The sequence below is a fragment of the Pristiophorus japonicus genome, chromosome 18 (genome assembly GCF_044704955.1).
Source record: "Pristiophorus japonicus isolate sPriJap1 chromosome 18, sPriJap1.hap1, whole genome shotgun sequence".
NCBI lineage: Eukaryota > Metazoa > Chordata > Chondrichthyes > Pristiophoridae > Pristiophorus > Pristiophorus japonicus.
The window spans coordinates 3589131-3611627 of record NC_091994.1 but is presented as its reverse complement, the minus strand read 5'-3'; the positions used below and the strand labels follow the sequence as shown (position 1 = coordinate 3611627).

At 54.4% G+C, this 22497-nt stretch overlaps 1 protein-coding gene across 1 annotated transcript in view; it reads right to left on the bottom strand.

The window, feature by feature from the left end:
- Window positions 1-22497, bottom strand: part of LOC139229107 (anoctamin-8-like) — a 99812-nt gene that overhangs the window by 62900 nt on the left and 14415 nt on the right. Inside the window, exons 2-3 of the mRNA XM_070860767.1 lie at window positions 9532-9642; window positions 729-861 (exon numbers count right to left, since the gene is read on the bottom strand). Of these exons, the coding sequence (XP_070716868.1) occupies window positions 729-861; window positions 9532-9642 (244 nt within the window). The remainder of the gene's footprint in view (window positions 1-728; window positions 862-9531; window positions 9643-22497) is intronic.

Here is a 22497-nt window from a genome sequence, read left to right as displayed (position 1 = left end):
CCGCGGTCAGCTTGTGTACGCATCCCATGCTAACCCTGGATACCACCCTACAATTCCTTGCACACTCCATGCACCAGAACTCCCGCCGCCCGGGACGACAGGCCGCCCCCCGCCCTCCATCGATGTTCCCGCGAAGGTGCGTGCCGCGTGGCTGGGCAGGTCCCGTGTACGTCGCTCACCGGGTTCCCCAGTGTGAGCATCGCGTGTGCGCAGACATTTAACGGGACCGCGCGTTGAACGAAACAGGCTGCACGGAGCCAAGCGCAGCTGATGGAGAACATCGCCCCTCGCCCCCGCTCAGTGCCCCTCGCCCCGCTCAGTGCCCCTCGCCCCCGCTCAGTGCCCCTCGTTCAGTGTCCCCGCTCAGTGCCCCTCGCCCCCGCTCAGTGCCCCTCGCACCGCTCAGTGCCCCTCGCCCCCGCTCAGTGCCCCTCGCCCCCGCTCAGTGCCCCTCGTTCAGTGTCCCCGCTCAGTGCCCCTCGCCCCCGCTCAGTGCCCCTCGCCCCGCTCAGTGCCCCTCGCCCCCGCTCAGTGCCCCTCGCCCCCGCTCAGTGCCCCTCGTTCAGTGTCCCCGCTCAGTGCCCCTCGCCCCCGCTCAGTGCCCCTCGTTCAGTGTCCCCGCTCAGTGCCCCTCGCCCCGCTCAGTGCCCCTCGCCCCCGCTCAGTGCCCCTCGTTCAGTGTCCCCGCTCAGTGTCCCGGACTCACACACGGCCCCCGGCCCACCTACTTCTCATACGTTGCTGTCACGAAGAATGCGTAAACGGCGGTGTGTTTGTGATGCCGAATCTGGATTATCAGCTCCGGGATTCCCAGCCGGATGTGGTTCAGTAGCCATAGTAACGTGTGGTCGTCTGTTGTGTCTGTTGGGATAAACAAAACAAATCTCTCTCTAATATGAGGGCCGCCTTTTATTTAATTAATTCGCCTGATGTGGGCGTCGCTGGCAAGGCCGGCATTTATTGCCCGTCCCTAATTGCCCCTTGAGAAGGTGGTGGTGAGCCGCCATCTTGAACCGCTGCAGTCCGTGTGGTGAAGGTGCTCCCACAGTGCTGTTAGGGAGGGAGTTCCAGGATTGTGACCCAGCGACGATGAAGGAACGGCCGATATATTTCCAAGTCGGGATGGTGTGTGACTGGGAGGGGAATGTGGAGATGTTCCAAGATTTTGACCCAGCAACTTTGAGCTCCGCAAGTCGTGCTGAGGGAGCGCCGCACTGTCGGAGGGGCAGTACTGAGGGAGCGCCGCACTGTCGGAGGGGCAGTACTGAGGGAGTGCCGCACTGTCGGAGGGGCAGTACTGAGGGAGTGCCGCACTGTCGGAGGGGCAGTACTGAGGGAGTGCCGCACTGTCGGAGGGGCAGTACTGAGGGAGTGCCGCACTGTCGGAGGGGCAGTACTGAGGGAGTGCCGCACTGTCGGAGGGGCAGTACTGAGGGAGTGCCGCACTGTCGGAGGGGCAGTACTGAGGGAGTGCCGCACTGTCGGAGGGGCAGTACTGAGGGAGTGCCGCACTGTCGGAGGGGCAGTACTGAGGGAGTGCCGCACTGTCGGAGGGGCAGTACTGAGGGAGTTCCGCACTGTCGGAGGGGCAGTACTGAGGGAGTGCCGCACTGTCGGAGGGGCAGTTCTGAGGGAGCGCCGCACTCTCGGAGGGGCAGTACTGAGGGAGCGCCGCACTGTCGGAGGGGCAGTACTGAGGGAGCGGCGCACTGTCGGAGAGGCAGTTCTGAGGGAGTGCCGCACTGTCGGAGGGGCAGTACTGAGGGAGCGCCGCACTGTCGGAGGGGCAGTACTGAGGGAGCGGCGCACTGTCGGAGAGGCAGTTCTGAGGGAGTGCCGCACTGTCGGAGGGGCAGTACTGAGGGAACTCTGCACTGTCGGAGGGGCAGTACTGAGGGAACTCCGCACTGTCGGAGGGGCAGTACTGAGGGAGTGCCGCACTGTCGGAGGGGCAGTACTGAGGGAGCGCCGCACTGTCGGAGGGGCAGTACTGAGGGAGCGCCGCACTGTCGGAGGGGCAGTACTGAGGGAGCGGCGCACTGTCGGAGGGGCAGTACTGAGGGAGTGCCGCACTGTCGGAGGGGCAGTACTGAGGGAGTGCCGCACTGTCGGAGGGGCAGTTCTGAGGGAGCGCCGCACTCTCGGAGGGGCAGTACTGAGGGAGCGCCGCACTGTCGGAGGGGCAGTACTGAGGGAGCGGCGCACTGTCGGAGAGGCAGTTCTGAGGGAGTGCCGCACTGTCGGAGGGGCAGTACTGAGGGAGCGCCGCACTGTCGGAGGGGCAGTACTGAGGGAGCGGCGCACTGTCGGAGAGGCAGTTCTGAGGGAGTGCCGCACTGTCGGAGGGGCAGTACTGAGGGAACTCTGCACTGTCGGAGGGGCAGTACTGAGGGAACTCCGCACTGTCGGAGGGGCAGTACTGAGGGAGTGCCGCACTGTCGGAGGGGCAGTACTGAGGGAGCGCCGCACTGTCGGAGGGGCAGTACTGAGGGAGCGCCGCACTGTCGGAGGGGCAGTACTGAGGGAGCGGCGCACTGTCGGAGAGGCAGTTCTGAGGGAGTGCCGCACTGTCGGAGGGGCAGTACTGAGGGAACTCCGCACTGTCGGAGGGGCAGTACTGAGGGAACTCCGCACTGTCGGAGGGGCAGTACTGAGGGAGTGCCGCACTGTCGGAGGGGCAGTACTGAGGGAGCGCAGCACTGTCGGAGGGGCAGTACTGAGGGAGTGCTGCACTGTCGGAGGGGCAGTACTGAGGGAGTGCCGCACTGTCGGAGGGGCAGTACTGAGGGAGCGGCGCACTGTCGGAGGGGCAGTACTGAGGGAGCGCAGCACTGTCGGAGGGGCAGTACTGAGGGAGCGCCGCATTGTCGGAGGGGCAGTACTGAGGGAGCACCACACTGTCGGAGGGGCAGTACTGAGGGAGTACCGCACTATCGGAGGTGTCGTCTTTCGGATGAAACATTAAACTGAGTCCCCATCTGCTCTCTCAGGTGAATGTAAAAGATCCCATGGCACTATTTCGAAGAAGAGTAGGGGAGTTCTCCCCGGTGTCCTGGGGCCAATATTTATCATAGAAACATAGAAACATAGAAAATAGGTGCAGGAGTAGGCCATTCGGCCCTTCCAGCCCGCACCGCCATTCAATGAGTTCATGGCTGAACATGCAACTTCAGTACCCCATTCCTGCTTTCTCGCCATACCCCTTGATCCCCCTAGTAGTAAGGACTACATCTAACTCCTTTTTGAATATATTTAGTGAATTGGCCTCAACAACTTTCTGTGGCAGAGAATTCCACAGGTTCACCACTCTCTGGGTGAAGAAGTCACTCCTCATCTCGGTCCCAAATGGCCCAACCCCCATCCCTAGACTGTGACCCCTGGTTCCGGACCTCCCCAACATTAATAAGAACACAAGAACTAGGAACAGGAGTGGGCCACCCAGCTGCTCGAGCCCGCTCCGCCATTCAACAAGATCACGGTTGATCTGGCCGTGGACCCAGCTCCACTTACCCGCCCGCTCCCCATAACCCTCAACTCCCTCATTGGTCAAAAATCCATCTATCTGTGACCCGGATATATTCAATGAGCCAGCCCCAACTGCTTCCCCGGGCAGAGAACTCCACAGATTCACAACCCTCCGGGAGAAGAAATTCCCCCCCAACCCGGCCCCAAATTGGCTCCCCCGCATTCCGAGGCCCTGCCCCCCAGCTCCAGTCCCCCCGACCAGTGGAAACAACCTCTCTGCCTCCATCCCGCCTATCCCCCTCACTATTCTAAACGTTTCTATAAGATCACCCCCCCATCCCTCCGAACTCCAACGATCAAAGACCCAGTCCACTCAATGCACCACCACAAGGTAACCCCCTCATCTCCGGAATCAGCCTAGTGAATCGTCTCCGCACCCCCTCCAAAGCCAGTACATCCCTCCCTAAGTAAGGCGACCAAAACTGCACGCAGTACTCCAGGTGCGGCCTCACCAATTCCCTGTACAGTTGCAGCAGGACCTCCCTGCTTTTGTACTCCATCCCTCCCGCAATGAAGGTCAACATTCCATTCGCCTTCCTGATTACCCTCAACCAACATCACTAAAACAGATTATCTGGTCATTATCACGTTGCTGTTTGTGGGAGCTTGCAGTTTGTAAATTGGCTGCCGCGTTTGCTACATTACAACACTTCTAAAGTATTTCATTGGCTGTGAAATGCTTTGAGATGTCTGGAGGTCGTGAAAGGCGTTCTTTTGCAATGTGGCCTGTTCTTGTGCTGGGATCAGGGCCAATACTCGCTCGGCCCCTCCCGATAACCTCCCCGTGCCCCTCTCTCTCCCGAGAGCCTCTCCGTCCCCATCCCCTTCCCTTTCTCCCCCATGTGTTTATCCAGCCTCCCATTCAATACATCGATACTATTCGCCTCAACCCCTCCCTGTGGCAGCGAGTTCCACATTCTCACCGCTCTCTGGGTAAAGAAGTTTCTCCTGAATTCCCCACTGGATTTATTAGTGACTGTCTGATATTGATGGCCCCTAGTTCTGGTCTCCCTCCACAACATAAGAACATAAGAATTAGGAACAGGAGTAGGCCATCTAGCCCCTCGAGCCTGCTCCGCCATTCAACAAGATCATGGCTGATCTGGCCGTGGACTCAGCTCCACAAGGGGAAACATCTTCTCTACGTCTATCCTATCCAACCCTTTCATAATCTTACAGACCTCCATCAGGTCACCCCTCGGCCTTCTCTTTTCCTGAGAAGGTTAGGGGGTGATTTGATCAAAGTTTTCAAGATATTAAAGGGCAGTGATAGGGTAGGGAGAGAGAACCTATTCTGGCTGGTTGGGGATTCTCGGGGGACATAACCTATAAATTAGAGCCAGACCTTTCAGGAGTGAAGTTAGGAAACACGTCTACACATACAGGGTGGGAGGAGTTTGGAACTCTCTCCCGCAAATGGCAGTTGATGCTGGGTCAATTGTTAATTTTAAATCTGAGGTTGATAGACCAAACGTATTCAGGCCAATTCTGACAAAGGGTCAGAATCACCTTCAATCTGTATCCTCTGGTTACTGACCCTCCTGCCATGGAAACAGGTTCTCCTTATTTACTCGATCAAAACTCTTCCTGATTTTGAACACCTCTGTTAAATCTCTCCTTAACCTTCTCTGCTCCAAGGAGAACAACCCCATCCTCTGCACATAACTGAAGTCCCTCATCCCTGGGACCATTCTGGTCAATCTCCTCCGCACCCTTTCCAAGGCCTTCACATCCTTCTAAAGTGCGGGGCCCGGAACTGGACCCAATCCTCCAGCTGGGGACAGAGGTTTATGAAGGTTTAGCATAAGGTCCTTGCTTTTGCCCTCTATGCCTCGATTAATAAAGCCAGGGATGCCGTATGCCTTTTTAACAGGATTACCAACTTGGCCTGCCAACTTCAAAGATTTGTTTGCATGAACCCCCAGGTCTCTCTGTTCCTGCACCACCTTTAAAATTGTACCATTGAGTTTATACTGCCTCTCCTCATTCTTCCTATCGAAACGGATCACCTCACATTTCTCTGCGTTAAATTCCATCTGCCATGTATCTGCCATTTCATCAGTCTGTCTGTGTCCTCCTGTAGTCTGTTACTAACCTCCTCACTGTTTAACATATATATTATATCCACACACTCTGTCTTTATATCTACACTGTATGTACAGCATATCTCAAATGAACATTGTACTCCCATGTACATCAAAAGATCGGCCCGGTCCCGGCCTGCTAGACCATCAGCGGGCCGGGGCCATTGGAAGGAGCAGCGTGTGGCGGTATACCACTGCAGGGAGCAGCGTGTGGCGGTATACCACTGCAGGGAGCAGCGTACGGCGGTATACCACTGCAGGGAGCAGCGTACGGCGGTATACCACTGCAGGGAGCAGCGTACGGCGGTATACCACTGCAGGGAGCAGCGTACGGCGGTATACCACTGCAGGGAGCAGCGTGTGGCGGTATACCACTGCAGGGAGCAGCGTACGGCGGTATACCACTGCAGGGAGCAGCGTGTGGCGGTATACCACTGCAGGGAGCAGCGTACGGCGGTATACCACTGCAAGGAGCAGCGTACGGCGGTATACCACTGCAGGGAGCAGCGTGTGGCTGTATACCAGTGCAGGGAGCAGCGTACGGCGGTATACCACTGCAGGGAGCAGCGTGTGGCGGTATACCACTGCAGGGAGCAGCGTACGGCGGTATACCACTGCAGGGAGCAGCGTACGGCGGTATACCACTGCAGGGAGCAGCGTACGGCGGTATACCACTGCAGGGAGCAGCGTGTGGCGGTATACCACTGCAGGGAGCAGCGTACGGCGGTATACCACTGCAGGGAGCAGCGTGTGGCTGTATACCAGTGCAGGGAGCAGCGTACGGCGGTATACCACTGCAGGGAGCAGCGTGTGGCGGTATACCACTGCAGGGAGCAGCGTACGGCGGTATACCACTGCAGGGAGCAGCGTACGGCGGTATACCACTGCAGGGAGCAGCGTACGCCGGTATACCAGTGCAGGGAGCAGCGTACGCCGGTATACCACTGCAGGGAGCAGCGTACGGCGGTATACCACTGCAGGGAGCAGCGTACGGCGGTATACCACTGCAGGGAGCAGCGCGTGGCGGTATACCACTGCAGGGAGCAGTGCGTGCTGCTGCAGGAGGCGAGGGCTGTGAAGCCAGGTCACTGACTGCAGTGCGGGCAGGTACAGCAGGAGGGGCGAAGGAGCAGCGAGAGATTGTAGAGGGAAGTGACCGGGGCCCAGGAGAGGCGAGGGCCCAGGGGCAGCACGGGCCAGCCCACACTGCGACAAAATCCACGCACAGGCATCTTCCACCCTTCAGGATGGAGTTCGGGATCTGGAATATTAGGTCCTTCATTGAAACACCTGGGAACTCATCCCTTTTTGGCGTGGAAGTAAGTCACCCTCGCTTCGAGGGACTGCCTATGATGATGATGATGACATCAAAAGAAAAGACTTGCATTTATATAGCGCCTTTCACAACACAAGGTCATCCCAGAGCACTGTACAGCCAATGAAGTACTTTTTGAAGTGTAGTCACTGTTGTAATGTCAGAAACCCGGCAGCCAATATGCGCACAGCAAGCTCATGATAAATGACCAGATAATCTTTTTGGTGGTGTTGTTTGAGGGATAAATATTGGCCCCAGGACACTGGAGATAACTCTCCTGCTCTGCTTCGAAATAGTGGCCATGGAATCTTTTACGTCCACCTCTGACAGTGCGGCGCTCCCTCAGTACTGCCCCTCCGACAGTGCGGCGCTCCCTCAGTACTGCCCCTCCGACAGTGCAGCACTCCCTCAGTACTGTCCCTCCGACAGTGCGGCACTCCCTCAGTACTGCCCCTCCGACAGTGCGGCGCTCCCTCAGTACTGCCCCTCCGACAGTGCAGCACTCCCTCAGTACTGTCCCTCCGACAGTGCGGCACTCCCTCAGTACTGCCCCTCCGACAGTGCAGCGCTCCCTCAGCACTGCCCCTCCGACAGTGCAGCGCTCCCTCAGCACTGCCCCTCCGACAGTGCAGCACTCCCTCAGCACTGCCCCTCCGACAGTGCGACACTCCCTCAGGACTGCCCCTCCGACAGTGCAGCGCTCCCTCAGCACTGCCCCTCCGACAGTGCAGCGCTCCCTCAGCACTGCCCCTCCGACAGTGCAGCGCTCCCTCAGCACTGCCCCTCCGACAGTGCGACACTCCCTCAGCACTGCCCCTCCGACAGTGCGGCGCTCCCTCAGCACTGCCCCTCCGACAGTGCAGCGCTCCCTCAGCACTCCCCCTCCGACAGTGCAGCACTCCCTCGGTACTGCAATGGAGTGTCAGTATGGATTATGGGCTCAAGTCTCTGGAGTGGGACTTCAACCCACGACCTGAGCGAGAGAGCTACCCAGGGACACATTAACCATGGGGCTGCAGCCTCAGGCACAGCAAATAAATGTCGGAAAAAATATAAGGCCTCCCAAATAGGCTGAATAGACAATAAGAGAAAAACAAGACCGAGGAAAATAGATTCATTTGTTTATATACAGAAGGACCTATATACACTAATGTACTGATATACAGAACAGAATATGTACTAGCCTGTTTTATTTCACATGTTATTGAGAGAAATTTGCATATATATATAGGAATCTAGTATTGCAATGTTACCAGAACCAGAACATATACAGAATATATGTTTTCATTGTTGAATATACCGGCCTATGTTTCCATAATCAGAATCATACACGGAATGTAATGAAGATGAACAAAGATCACTATGGACCCGTTTGGATCAGTTTGCCCCCGGCCCATCAGGCCCTGAATCCAGCCCTGGACTGCCCACCGAGCGACGGCCGATACCCCGGATCAGTTGATGGTCAATCTCGGCCCCGAGTCTCCCTCACAGGATCGACAGACTCGGTGGCCGGGCAGCCGTTTTATCACTGTCCATCGAAAGGTTATCTGCCCCTTTGGAGCAACCCACCAACTGAACTGTCTCAGGAATGTTTTTAGCCGAATACTGAGTGGGGCACTCACCAAAATTTCATGGCGATGCCAGTTTGCTAAACAAAGATATGGAAATACACACAGACATGGGATCAGAATGGTGACCAAACCTCCATACACATCACCTCCAGGATACATAAATAAGGATTAGGAGCAGGAGTAGGCCGTGCGGCCCCTCGAGTCTGCTCCGCCATTCAATGAGATCACAGCTGATCTTCAATCTCAACTCCACTTTCCTGCCCAATCCCCATATCCCTCGATTCCCTTAATATCCAAAAATCTATCGATCTCAGCCTTGAATATACTCACGACTGAGTCTCCACAGCCCTCTGGGGCAGAGAATTCCAAAGATTCACCACCCTCTGAGTGAAGAAATGTCTCCTCATCTCCGTCCTAAATGGCCGACCCCTTATCCTGAGACTGTGACCCCTGGTTCTAGACTCCCCAGCCCGGGGGGAAACATCCTCCCTGCATCTAGCCTGTCAAGCCCCCTCAGAATCTTAAATGTTTCAATGAGATCACCTCTCATTCTTCTAAACTCCAGAGTATAGGCCCAATCCACTCAATCTCTCCTCATAGGATAGCCCTCACATCCCAGGGATCAGTCGAGTGAACATTCGTTGCACCGTCTCCAAGGCAAGTATATCCTTCCTTAGGTACGGAGACCAAAACTGTGCGCAGTACTCCAGGTGTGGTCTCACCAGGGCCCTGTACAAGTGTAGCAAGACTTCCTTACTCTTGTACTCCAACCCCCTTTGCAATAAAGGCCAAAATACCATTTGCCTTCCGAATCGCTTGCTGTACCTGCATACTAACTCTATGTGTTTCGTGTACAAGGACACCCAAATTCCTCTGAACACCAACGTTTAATAGTTTCCCACCATTTAAAAAATACTCTGTTTTTCCGATCTGCCTCCCAGAGTGAATGAGCTCACATTTCCCGTAACATATCACTTGCTCGATGAGGCAGCGCGAGTACGCACTATCTCCGAGCTAATGGAGGAATCAGGCATACCTGGAAACGTCATCAGTACGTCACAATTCTCCGTTGGAATTGTCTTCATCCATGATTTATGGGACATGATGTAACGTCCCGCCTGGAGGAAGCTTTTGCCGAATAGTTTATCTGTGCGGAGAAACAGAAACAGAATCAACAGACAGGAAAAACAGAGAGCGGGGAGGGAGAAAGAGTGACAATAACATCCCCCAGTGCAACCTCACCCCCAGTGCAACATCCCGCCAGTGCAGCCCCCCACAGTGCAACCTCCCCCCCAGTGCATCCTCACTCCCCAGTGCAGCCCCCGCCCCCAGTGCAGCCTCCCCAGTGCAACTTCACACCTCCAGTGCAACTTCATCCCCAGTGCATCCTCACCCCCAGTGCATCCTCACCCCCAGTGTAATCTCCCCCAGTGCAACTTCATACCTCCAGTGCAACTTCATCCCCAGTGCATCCTCACCCCCAGTGCAACCTCACCCCCAGTGCAATCTCCCCCAGTGCAACTTCACACCTCCAGTGCAACTTCATCCCCAGTGCAGCCTCACCCCCAGTGCAGCCCCCCACCAGTGCAACCTCCCCCAGTGCAACTTCACATCTCCAGTGCAACTTCATCCCCAGTGCAACTTCGCCCCCAAGTGCAACCTCATGCCCCCAGTGCAGCCTCCCCAGTGCAGCCTCCTCCTCAGTGCAGCCCCCCCAGTGAAGCCTCCGCCCAATGCAACTTCACCCCCAGTGCAACTTCACCCTCAGTGCAGCCTCACCCCCAGTGCAGCCCCCCAGTGCAACCTCACGCCCCCAGTGCAGCCTCCCTCCATCGCATCCTCACCCCCAGTGCAGCCTCCCCCCAAGTGCAACTTCACCCTCAGTGCCTCCTCCCTCCCAATGCAGCCTCACCCCACCAATGCAGCCTCCCCCTAATGCAGCCTCCCTTCCAGTGCAGCCCCCCAATGCAGACTCGCCCCCCAAGTGCAGCCCCCCGTGCATCCTCTCCCCAGTGCAGCTCCCCCCCCCCAGTGCAGCGTCCCCCAGTGCAGCCTCACCCCCTGCACGTTCCATCTTCTATAAATATTCACTGCTGAACACAGCGCACTTCACCCCTTGAATGATCAGCCAGCTGTCCTGTTGTCCACTCGGCTTCGATTCTCCTGACATGGGCCGGGCTCTCTGCCAGACAGAAGCTGCCTTTGCTCAGCCTCCGCATTGCTGAATCGCAGGAGCCCCTGGGAGCCCAGTGCAAGCTCGGAAGCTGGAGCGTAACACGGAGGCATCGTCGCTGGGGCACAAACAATCCCACTGCAGCAGTGTGAAGCCACAGACCCAGCATGTACTGCGTGCTGACAGCCTCGTCGCACCTAGCCAGTGCCAGCAGAAGGACTGTGAGCCTCTGCGGACAGAGATGGTCTTCACCCCCTCGCCCAACAGCCAATCACCAGCACGGAAATGCTCATCATTCCCCAATGTCCCTCTTACATCCTCACCCTCCTCTTCTGAAGACACCGACACTCGGCGGAGGTTGGGGTTCCAGGGGCTCTCCCTCAAGTGTCAGACATAAACCGCGAGGGGCAGCGGGGTTTTCAACAGCAACCTGCATTTATATAGCGCCTTTAACGTAGTAAAAAGTCCCAAGGCGCTTCACAGGAGCGATTATCAAACAAAATCTGGCCCTGAGCGACATGAGGAGATGTTAGGGACAGGTGACCAAAAGCTTGGTCAAAGAGGGAGGTTTTAAGGAATGTCTTAAAGAAGGGGAGAGAGGCGGAGAGGTTTAGAGAGGGAGTTCCAGAGCTTGGGGCCCAGGTAACTTTAGGCACGGCCACCAAAAATCTACAATATGAAACAGTCGGGGTAAATCTAGAATATTACTTTACATTCATCCATAAAAGTATAACCAAAAGCATTAAATAGATTCAAACAGATTTCAGAAAGAACTTCTTCGCATTGGGAAACTAGAGGAATGGGCTTGAGCTCACACAAAACTCTGCTGCCCCGTGTCCTAACTCGCACCAAGTCCCGCTCACCCATCACCCCCTGTGCTCACTGCCCCGTGTCCTAACTCACACCCAGTCCCACTCACCCATCACCCCCTGTGCTCACTGACCCGTGTCCTAACTCGCACCAAGTCCCGCTCACCCATCACCACCTGTGCTCACTGCCCCGTGTCCTAATTCGTGCCCAGTCCCGCTCACCCATCACCCCCTGTGCTTGCTGACCCGTGTCCTAACTCGCACCAAGTCCCGCTCACCCATCACCCCCTGTGCTCACTGACCCGTGTCCTAACTTGCACCGAGTCCCGCTCACCCATCACCCACTGTGCTCGCTGACCTACATTGGCTCCCGGTCCGGCAACGCCTGTATTTTAAAATTCTCATCCTTGTTTTCAAATCCCTCCATGGCCCTCGCCCCTCCCAATCTCTGTGACCTTCTCCAGCCCCACAACCCCTCCCGAGATCTCTGCTCCCCTCCAATTCTGCCCTCCTGAGCACCCCTGATTATAATCGCTCCACCATTGCCGGCCGTGCATTCAGCTGCCTGGGCCCCAAGCTCTGGAACTCCCTCCCTAAACCTCTCCGCCTCTCTCCTCCTTTAAGACGCTTGTTAAAACCTCCCTCTTTGGCCAAGCGTTTGGTCACCTGTCCCTAATATCTCCTTATGTGGCTCGGTGTTAGATTTTGTTTGACAATCGCTCCTGTGAAGCATCCTGGGACGTTTTACTACGTTAAAGGCGCTATATAAATGCAGGTTGCTGTTGAAAGTCCCGCTGCCCCTCGCTGTTTATGTCTGACACTTGAGGGAGGGTCACTTGGGAGATCAGCCCCTGGAACCCCAACCCCCACCGAGTGTCAGTGTCTTCATTTTACTACATAAAGGCACTATATAAATGCAATGTGTTGTTGTCGTACGCGCATCTAAAACAAGGCTCGGGCCTAAACTTCTCTCCTTAGCGACTTGTAACCTCTGCTGTCCTGAGGTCTTCCCGCAGAAACTGATCCAGCCTGAGACAGTGCCAGGAGCTTGACTCAGTCAACAAGCTGCTCAACAACTGCAGATGGAATCCTCTGTTGGCAAGGGCTCAATTTACAAACGAACCCTTCATGTTCCCAGCACGTTATTAACCCACAGGGAACAGTCTCTCAGCCCCAACTTGTTTTTCTGATTCATTCTCGGGCTGTGGGCGTCGCTGGCAAGGCCGGCATTTATTGCCCGTCCCTAATTGCCCCTTGAGAAGGTGGTGGTGAGCCGCCTTCTTGAACCGCTGCAGTCCGTGTGGTGAAGGTGCTCCCACAGTGCTGTTAGGGAGGGAGTTCCAGGATTGTGACCCAGCGACGATGAAGGAACGGCCGATATATTTCCAAGTCAGGATGGTGTGTGACTGGGAGGGGAACGTGGAGGTGGTGGTGTTCCCATGCACCTGCTGCCCTTGTCCTTCTAGGCGGTAGAGGTCGCGGGTTTGGGAGGTGCTGCCGAAGAAGCCTTGGCGAGTGGCTGCAGTGCATCTTGTAGATGGTACACACTGCAGCCAGGGGGCGCCGGTGGTGGAGGGAGTGAGTGTTGAAGGTGGTGGAGGGAGTGAGTGTTGAAGGTGGTGGAGGGAGTGAGTGTTGAAGGTGGTGGAGAGAGTGAGTGTTGAAGGTGGTGGGTAGCGTGCCCATCAAGCGGGCTGCTTTGTCCTGGATGGTGTCGAGCTTCTTGTGAACTCTACAGATCCGATCCCTTGAAGTACAAATCTATGTCGGCCGTGGTGAAAGGTTTTAGAGTTACAGTGTTCAGCACAACTGGCCTGTGCTGGTGTTTATAGCCTGAAAGGGCGGTGGGAGCAGATTCAATGGTAACTCTCAAACGGGAATTGGATAAATACTTGGGGGAAAAATTTACAGAGTTATGGGGGAAAGAGGAGGGGGAGTGGGACTAATTGGAAAACTCTTTCACAGAGCCGGCACAGGCTCGATGGGCCAAATGGCCTTCTGTGCCGTATGGTTCTATGATTCGATACCACAAGAGCTTGCTCCTGCCCCCATCCACCATATCCCTCTAGTCCCTTGTCCCTCATGTTGAGCATTTAGCCTCTTAAATCCCTCAATGCTTTCTACTTCAACCACTCCATTGGGCCCAACCAGTCCGTGCCGGGGTCTCTGCTCCACTCGAGCCTCCTCCCGTCTTTCCCCATCTAAATCTATCGGCATAACCCTCTATTCCCCTCTCCCCCATGTGTTTATCCAGCTTCCCCTTAAATACATCGATACTATTCACCTCAACCCCTCCCTGTGGCAGCGAGTTCCACATTCTCACCGCTCTCTGGGGAAAGTTTCTCCTGAATTCTTTAGTTGATCGGTTAGTGACTATCTTGTATTTATGGCCCCTTGTTCTGATCTCCCCCACAAGTGGAAACTGTTTCTCCACAACAACCCGATCGAACCCCTTCATCATTTTAAAGACCTCGATCGGATTTCATCTTGTATTATATTTTAGTATTTTAAAATCTTTTCTTACAGTCCTGCTAGCCCAGGGTCAGTGAAGCGTGTCACTGCAAATCGTGTTTACAACAGCACCGTACAGTATGGTACAGTGGGATACATAGAATCACAGAGATTTACAGCACGGAAGGAGGCCATTCGGCCCATCTTGTCTGCGCCGGCCGACAAAGAGCTACCCAGCCTAATCCCACTTCCCAGCTCTCGGTCCGTGGCCCTGTAGGTTACGGCACTTTAAGTGCACATCCAAGTACTTTTTAAATGTGGTGAGGGTTTCTGCCTCTACCACCCTTTCAGGCAGTGAGTTCCAGACCCCCACCACCCTCTGGGTGAAGAACGTTCCCCTCCAATCCCCTCTAAACCGCCCCCCAATTACTTCAAATCTCTGCCCCCTGGTTGTTGACCCCTCTGCTAAGGGAAACAGGTCCGTCCTATCCACTCTATCCAGGACCCTCATAATTTTATACACCTCAATCAAGTCTCCCCTTACAGGGGGGTACAGTGCGGGGTAGTGCGGTACAGGGGGTACAGTGCGGTTCAGGGGGGTACAGTGCGGTATGGGGGGAGTGGTACAGGGGGTACAGTGCAATACAGAGGGGGTACAGTGCGGTGTAGGGAGTGTACAGTGTGGTTCAGGGGGGTACAGTGCAATACAGGGGGTGGGGTACAAGGGGTACAGTGCGGTACATGGGGTGGGTACAGGGGGGTACATGGAGGAGGGGATACGGGGGGGTATAGTTCAGTGGGACCTACAATCTGCCTCAGTGCCCTGTGTCATGAAGAATAAGCATTGGTCAGGATACGCACCCTCCCCACATGGAAGTTGCATGTGGGTGTGTGAGTATACTTTTCTGTGTCTGTGTGTGCGCATGCGTTTGAATGTGTGTGTGTGTATGTGTGTCTGCTTGGGCGTATCTGAGTTTGCATGTGTGCGTGCGCATGTGTCTGTGCGTGTGCGTATCTGAGTTTGTGTGTGTGCGTGTCTGAGATTGCGTGTGCGTGTGTCTGCGTGTGTGTGTCAGGTGAGGGCAGGATTGGACCCAGCTGTGATGCCCTTCGTGGTTCAATAGCCCTCCGACAGTCACTCCCGAAACGCGCGTCTGATAAACGGCCGCCTGAGTGTGAGGAGTAGGTGCCCACGGAACCACAGCACTGCCCAGAGAAGAAAAGATATAAAAGACAAACGTGAACAGGTCCCGTGGAATGGGACGTGGTGTTTTGTCTCTCTCTAATCTCCTTTTGTAAAATGCCAGCAGTCTCAGCAGAGAATCAGCGGCCACACACTTGCAGCTGTTAACTGCGTGAAGCAAAGACTTACGTTGGTCGGTACTCCCTGCGCTCTCGGCTGCAGACCATCGTTAAGGCTGTCAGTCGCCCTTCTCTCTCTGTCTTGCCTTTAAATCATGCAGCACAAGCATTAATCTCATGGATCAGCTCGCTGCTCCCAGCCCCCGAGACCCCCAACCTTCAGAGCAGAGCAAACCCCGGCGGTGTAGGGTGGGGGTGGGTGCGGGAGCTGGTATTCAGGGAGTCAGGGCTCTGGTTTCCACGCTGCGTGTATTGGCTGCCAGCTTAATATTCATCGGTGGCTGTGCTTCCCACATTGCAACAGTGACCACACTCCAAAAAACACTTCACTGGCTGTAACGCGCTTTGGGACGTCCGGTGGTCATGACGATCCCAGACCAGGACCGATCCCGATCCCAGACCAGTACCGATCCCAATCCCAGACCAGGACTGATCCCGATCCCAGACCAGTACCGATCCCAATCCCAGACCAGGACTGATCCCGATCCCAGACCAGGACCGATCCCGATCCCAGACCAGGACTGATCCCGATCCCAGACCAGTACCGATCCCAATCCCAGACCAGGACTGATCCCGATCCCAGACCAGGACCGATCCCGATCCCAGACCAGGACTGATCCCGATCCCAGACCAGGACCGATCCTGATCCCAGACCAGTACCGATCCCGATCCCAGACCAGGACTGATCCCGATCCCAGACCAGTACCGATCCCGATCCCAGACCAGGACCGATCCCGATCCCAGACCAGGACCGATCCCGATCCTGATCCCAGACCAGGACCGATCCCGATCCCAGACCAGGTCTGACACTGATTCCAGACCAGGACTGATCCCGATCCCAGACCAGGTCTGACACTGATTCCAATCCCAGACCCGGACTGATCCCGATTCCAGACCAGGACTGATCCCGATCCCAGACCAGGTCTGACACTGATTCCAATCCCAGACCCGGACTGATCCCGATCCCAGACACGGACAGATCCCGATCCCAGACCCGGTCTGATCCCGATCCCAGACCAGGACCGATCCCGATCTCAGACCAGGACCGATCCCGATCCCAGACCAGGACCAATCCCGACTTGTTGGGGCTGTTTCTGGGCTGTATGTTCCATGCAAAAGCAGATTATCTGGCCATTATCACATTGCTGTTTGCGGAAGCTTGCTGCGCACATTGGGGGCAGCGATTCCTACATTAGGCTGAGATCGATAGATTTTTGGACCCTAGGGGAATCGAGGGATATGGGGATCGGGCGGGAAAGTGGAGTTGAGGTCAAAGATCAGCCGCGATCTTATTAAATGATGGAGCAGGCTCGAGGGGCCGAATGGCCGACTCCTGCTCCTGATTCTTATGTCCTTATTACACTTCAAAAAGTACTTCATTTGCTGTGAAGCGCTTTGGTCGTGAATGGCGTTATATAAACCCAGTCTTTCTTTCATTGAGGTGCGGCTGCCTCCTGTCAGTCAGTGACAGGCTGGGGAGTACGGTCTGGGGAGTGCGGGCTGGGGAGTACGGGCTGGGGAGTACGGGCTGGGGAGTACGGGCTGGGGAGTACGGGCTGGGGAGTACGGTCTGGGGAGTACGGTCTGGGGAGTACGGGCTGGGGAGTACGGGCTGGGGAGTACGGGCTGGGGATTACGGGCTGGGGAGTACGGGCTGGGGAGTACGGGCTGGGGAGTACGGGCTGGGGAGTACGGGCTGGGGAGTATGGGCTGGGGATTACGGGCTGGGGAGTACGGTCTGGGGAGTACGGTCTGGGGAGTACGGGCTGGGGAGTACGGGCTGGGGAGTACGGGCTGGGGAGTACGGGCTGGGGATTACGGGCTGGGGAGTACGGTCTGGGGAGTACGGGCTGGGGATTACGGGCTGGGGAGTACGGTCTGGGGAGTACGGTCTGGGGAGTACGGTCTGGGGAGTACGGTCTGGGGAGTACGGTCTGGGGAGTACGGTCTGGGGAGTACGGGTTGGGGAGTATGGGTTGGGGAGTAGAGGCTGGGGAGTAGAGGCTGGGGAGTACGGGTTGGGGAGTAGAGGCTGGGGAGTAGAGGCTGGGGAGTACGGGTTGGGGAGTACAGTCTGGGGAGTACGGTCTGGGGAGTACGGTCTGGGGAGTACGGTCTGGGGAGTAGAGGCTGGGGAGTACGGGTTGGGGAGTAGAGGCTGGGGAGTAGAGGCTGGGGAGTACGGGTTGGGGAGTACGGGTTGGGGAGTACGGGTTGGGGAGTACACCTCGGCACAATGTGCTCACTGTTACTGGTTCCCCCGGGGCAGCGAATGGGGCAGATTAGCCTTGTGTAACTCACTGGGTTCACAGTGAGATTGGCAGAAACCGCTGTTGGAGAAATGAGGCCAGGGGAGTGAGTGTGTGGAAGGGTCAGTGGGTGACAGAACGGCTACACAGGCAGCAGTCTCATTTTTACACTGGTGGGGGAGAAATCGCAATGGTGTGTGTGTGAGAGAGAGAGTGTGAAAGTGTGTGTGAGAGAGGGTGTGAAAGTGTGTGAGAGAGAGGGTGTGAAAGTGTGTGAGAGAGAGAGTGTGAAAGTGTGTGTGAGAGAGAGGGTGTGAAAGTGTGTGAGAGAGAGAGAGTGTGAAAGTGTGTGTGAGAGAGGGTGTGAAAGTGTGTGAGAGAGAGAGAGTGTGAAAGTGTGTGTGAGAGAGAGGGTGTGAAAGTGTGTGAGAGAGAGAGGGTGTGAAAGTGTGTGAGAGAGAGAGAGTGTGAAAGTGTGTGAGAGAGAGAGGGTGTGAAAGTGTGTGAGAGAGAGAGAGTGTGAAAGTGTGTGAGAGAGAGAGGGTGTGAAAGTGTGTGAGAGAGAGAGAGTGTGAAAGTGTGTGAGAGAGAGAGGGTGTGAAAGTGTGTGAGAGAGAGAGAGTGTGAAAGTGTGTGAGAGAGAGAGGGTGTGAAAGTGTGTGAGAGAGAGAGGGTGTGAAAGTGTGTGTGAGAGAGAGTGTGAAAGTATGTGTGAGAGAGAGGGTGTGAAAGTGTGTGAGAGAGAGAGGGTGTGAAAGTGTGTGAGAGAGAGAGGGTGTGAAAGTGTGTGAGAGAGAGAGAGTGTGAAAGTGTGTGAGAGAGAGAGGGTGTGAAAGTGTGTGTGAGAGAGAGTGTGAAAGTGTGTGAGAGAGAGAGGGTGTGAAAGTGTGTGAGAGAGAGAGAGTTTGTGAGAGAGTCTTAAAGTGTGTGAGAGAGAGGGTGTGAAAGTGTGTGTGAGAGAGAGTGTGAAAGTGTGTGAGAGAGAGAGGGTGTGAAAGTGTGTGAGAGAGAGAGAGTTTGTGAGAGAGTCTTAAAGTGTGTGAGAGAGAGAGTGTGAAAGTGTGTGAGAGAGAGAGGGTGTGAAAGTGTGTGAGAGAGAGAAGGTGTGAAAGTGTGTGAGAGAGAGAGGGTGTGAAAGTGTGTGAGAGAGAGAGGGTGTGAAAGTGTGTGTGAGAGAGAGTGTGAAAGTGTGTGTGAGAGAGAGAGTGTGAAAGTGTGTGAGAGAGAGAGGGTGTGAAAGTGTGTGAGAGAGAGAGAGTGTGAAAGTGTGTGAGAGAGAGAGGGTGTGAAAGTGTGTGTGAGAGAGAGTGTGAAAGTGTGTGAGAGAGAGAGGGTGTGAAAGTGTGTGAGAGAGAGAGAGTTTGTGAGAGAGTCTTAAAGTGTGTGAGAGAGAGAGGGTGTGAATGTGTGTGTGAGAGAGAGTGTGAAAGTGTGTGAGAGAGAGAGGGTGTGAAAGTGTGTGAGAGAGAGAGAGTTTGTGAGAGAGTCTTAAAGTGTGTGAGAGAGAGAGTGTGAAAGTGTGTGTGAGAGAGAGAGTTTGTGAGAGAGTCTTAAAGTGTGTGAGAGAGAGAGTGTGAAAGTGTGTGAGAGAGAGAGTTTGTGAGAGAGTCTTAAAGTGTGTGAGAGAGAGAGTGTGAAAGTGTGTGAGAGAGAGAGGGTGTGAAAGTGTGTGTGAGAGAGAGAGTTTGTGAGAGAGTCTTAAAGTGTGTGAGAGAGAGTGTGAAAGTGTGTGGGTGTGTTTCTCTGACTTTACGTTGGTTAACTCTAACCCGGGGTTAAAACTTCCACAAGCAGTGTGGATTACACTGGGCTTTGATCCATTTTCCTGCCCAGCTCCTCTCCAGCGAGCTCCCTGCATCAGTTTCAGGTTTGACCCCCTGAAAAAGGTCAGCTACATATGTAATGGATCCTCCGCCGGTGTCAGCTGGTAATGTGAGTGTGTTCGCTCCCACTGAGTGACCCGCTCCCACCCACCCAGACTCTCGCTTGAGCCACACAGCTCGGGGGGTATTTACACCCCTCCGGTAACCCCACCCCTCTCTTTGCCAACCAGACTCTCCCCACGGGGTAACACAAACCACCCCTAGACCCCTCCCCTTCCCCCGGCCCCTTCCTTCCGTCCTCTCGCCCCTCCCCTTCCGTCCCGCCCCTCCCCCCGCCCCCTAACCCCCACCCCTCCCCCCCGCCCCTCCCCCCTGCCCCCCGCTGTCCATACCCCCCCATGCTCACAGGTGCACACATTACACTGCGAAGATCAGCCATGATCTTATTGAATGGTGGAGCAGGCTTGAGGGGCCGAATGGCCTACTCCTGCTCCTAATTAGTATGATCTTATGTCACCTATCCTAATATCTCTTTATGTGGCTTGGTGTCTATTTTTGTCTGATATCGCTCCTGTGAAGCGCCTTGGGATGTTTTGCTACGTTAAAGGCGCTATATAAATGCAAGTTGTTGTTGTTATTGGTAGGTTTCCTGGAAGTTACACTACCATAAGAACATAAGAAATAGGAACCGGAGTAGGCCATACGGCCCCTCGAGCCTGCTCCACCATTCAATAGGATCATGACTGATCTGATCATGGACTCAGCTCCACTTCCCCGCCCGCTCCCCATAACCCCTTATTTCCTTATCAGTTAAGAAACTGTCTATTTCTGTCTTAAATTTATTCAATGTCACAGCTTCCACAGCTCTCTGAGGCAGCGAATTCCACAGATCCACAACCCTCTGAGAGAAGAAATTCCTCCTCATCTCAGTTTTAAATGGGCGGCCCCTTATTCTAAGATCATGCCCCCGAGTTCTAGTCTCCCCCATCAGTGGAAACATCCTCTCTGTATCCACCTTGTCAAGCCCCCTCATAATCTTATACATTTCGATAAGATCATCTCTCAATCTTCTGAATTCCAATGAGTAGAGGCCCAACCTACTCAACCTTTCCTCATAAGTCAACCCCCTCATCTCCGGAATCAACCGAGTGAACCTTCTCTGAACTGCCTCTAAAGCAAGTATATCCTTTCGTAAATATGGAAACCAAAACTGCACGCAGTATTCCAGGTGTGACCTCACCAATACCCTGTACAGCTGTAGCAAGACTTCCCTGCTTTTATACTCCATCCCCTTTGCAATAAAGGTCAAGATACCATTGGCCTTCCTGATCACTTGCTGAACCTGCATACTAACCTTTTGTGTTTCATGCACAAGTACCTCCAGGTCCTGCTGTACTGCAGCACTTTGCAATCTTTCTCCATTTAAATAATAACTTGCTCCTTGATTTTTTTCTGCCAAAGTGCATGACCTCACACATTCCAACATTATACTCCATCTGCCAAATTTTTGCCCACTCACTTAGCCTGTCTGTCCTTTTGCAGATTTTTTGTGACTGCCTCACACATTGCTTTTCCTCCCATCTTTACATCGTCAGCAAACTTGGCTACATTACACTCAGTCCCTTCTTCCAAGTCGTTAATATAGATTATAAATACCATTTGTAACTGGGGAGACTGGAGAAGCTGGGATTGTTCTCCCTTGAGCAGAGAAGGTTCAGGGGAGATTTACTCGAGGTGTCGAGAGTAATGCTGCTTATCTCTGGGAAAGGGTTTGTACTGATGTTACTCTCTCTCATCGCCTGGTGCCGGGTCTGTCGGCTGTACCCATGCGTGACTGCAATACTCACCTGATTATCTTACCATAGGTCCCTGCCCACCAATCTCAGCTCCCCACACAACCTCCCTAACTACAGCTGGCAACAACACTGGCAATTATCCATTTGCCCGCTGGTTTCTACCCGGGTTGCCTCTGCTGTCTCCCCTTCCACTGTTACTTCAATCGCTCGGCCCAACGTTCCGTTTGCAGACAATCAGCACTCTTGGCCACTGAGTCAGAAGGTCATGGGTTCGAGTCCCACTCCAGAGACTTGAGCCCATAATCCAGGCTGACACGCCCAGTGCAGTGCTGAGCGATGGGGAAAATTTGCGTGAACAAAACACTTAAATATTCACTACAGTCAATAGTACAATATGAAGCACTCCCCTGGTCACTGAATCCCCCAGTTGGAAATGTACTTCACCATCTGAAAGTCTTTCAGATAAGACATTAAACCGAGACCCCGTCTGCTCTCTTAGATGGATGCAAAAGATCCCATGGCACTATTTCGAAGAAGAGCAGGGGAGTTATCCCCGGTGTCCTGGGGCCAATATTTATCCCTCAATCAACATAACAAAAAAACAGATTATCTGGTCATTATCACATTGCTGTGTGTGGGAACTTGCTGGGCGCAAATTGCCTGCCATGTTTCCCACATTGCAACAGTGACTACACTCCAAAAAGTACTTCATTGGCTGTAAAGCGCATTGGGATGTCCTGAGGTCATGAAAGGCGCTATATAAATGCAAGTCTTTATTTTTCTTTGTTTACCAGAAAGGCTAAAAGTGTTATGACTTTAGAGAGCATAGACTTAGGGGGTGATGCGATCGAGGTTTGTAGATAAAGGGAATAGATTGTTCCAACTGAATGTGTTAGGGAGACCACAGATCACAATTAGAAGTTGTACAAGGCCAGATCTAGGTTAGACGTCAGGAGATGGTGCTTTTCCCAGAGAGCAGTATGGGAACGGTGGCATTGTGGTTATATCACTGGGCCAGTAATCCCGAGGCCTGGACTGATGATCCCGAGGCCTGAGTTCAAATCCCACCACGGCAGCTGGGGAATTAAATTCAGTTCATAAATAAAACTTGATTAAAAAGCTGGTATCAGTAATGGTGACCATGAAACTACCGGATTGTTGTTCCGGATGAACCCATCTACCGCCCTTACCCGGTCTGGGCCTAGATGTGACTCCAGACCCACAATCAATGGGGTTGACTCTTATTAAATGGCCCAGCGAGACACTCCGTTGTATGAGGTGGCTCACCACCACCTTCTCAAGGACACCCTCAAAGCCTCCCTGATAAAGTGCAACATCC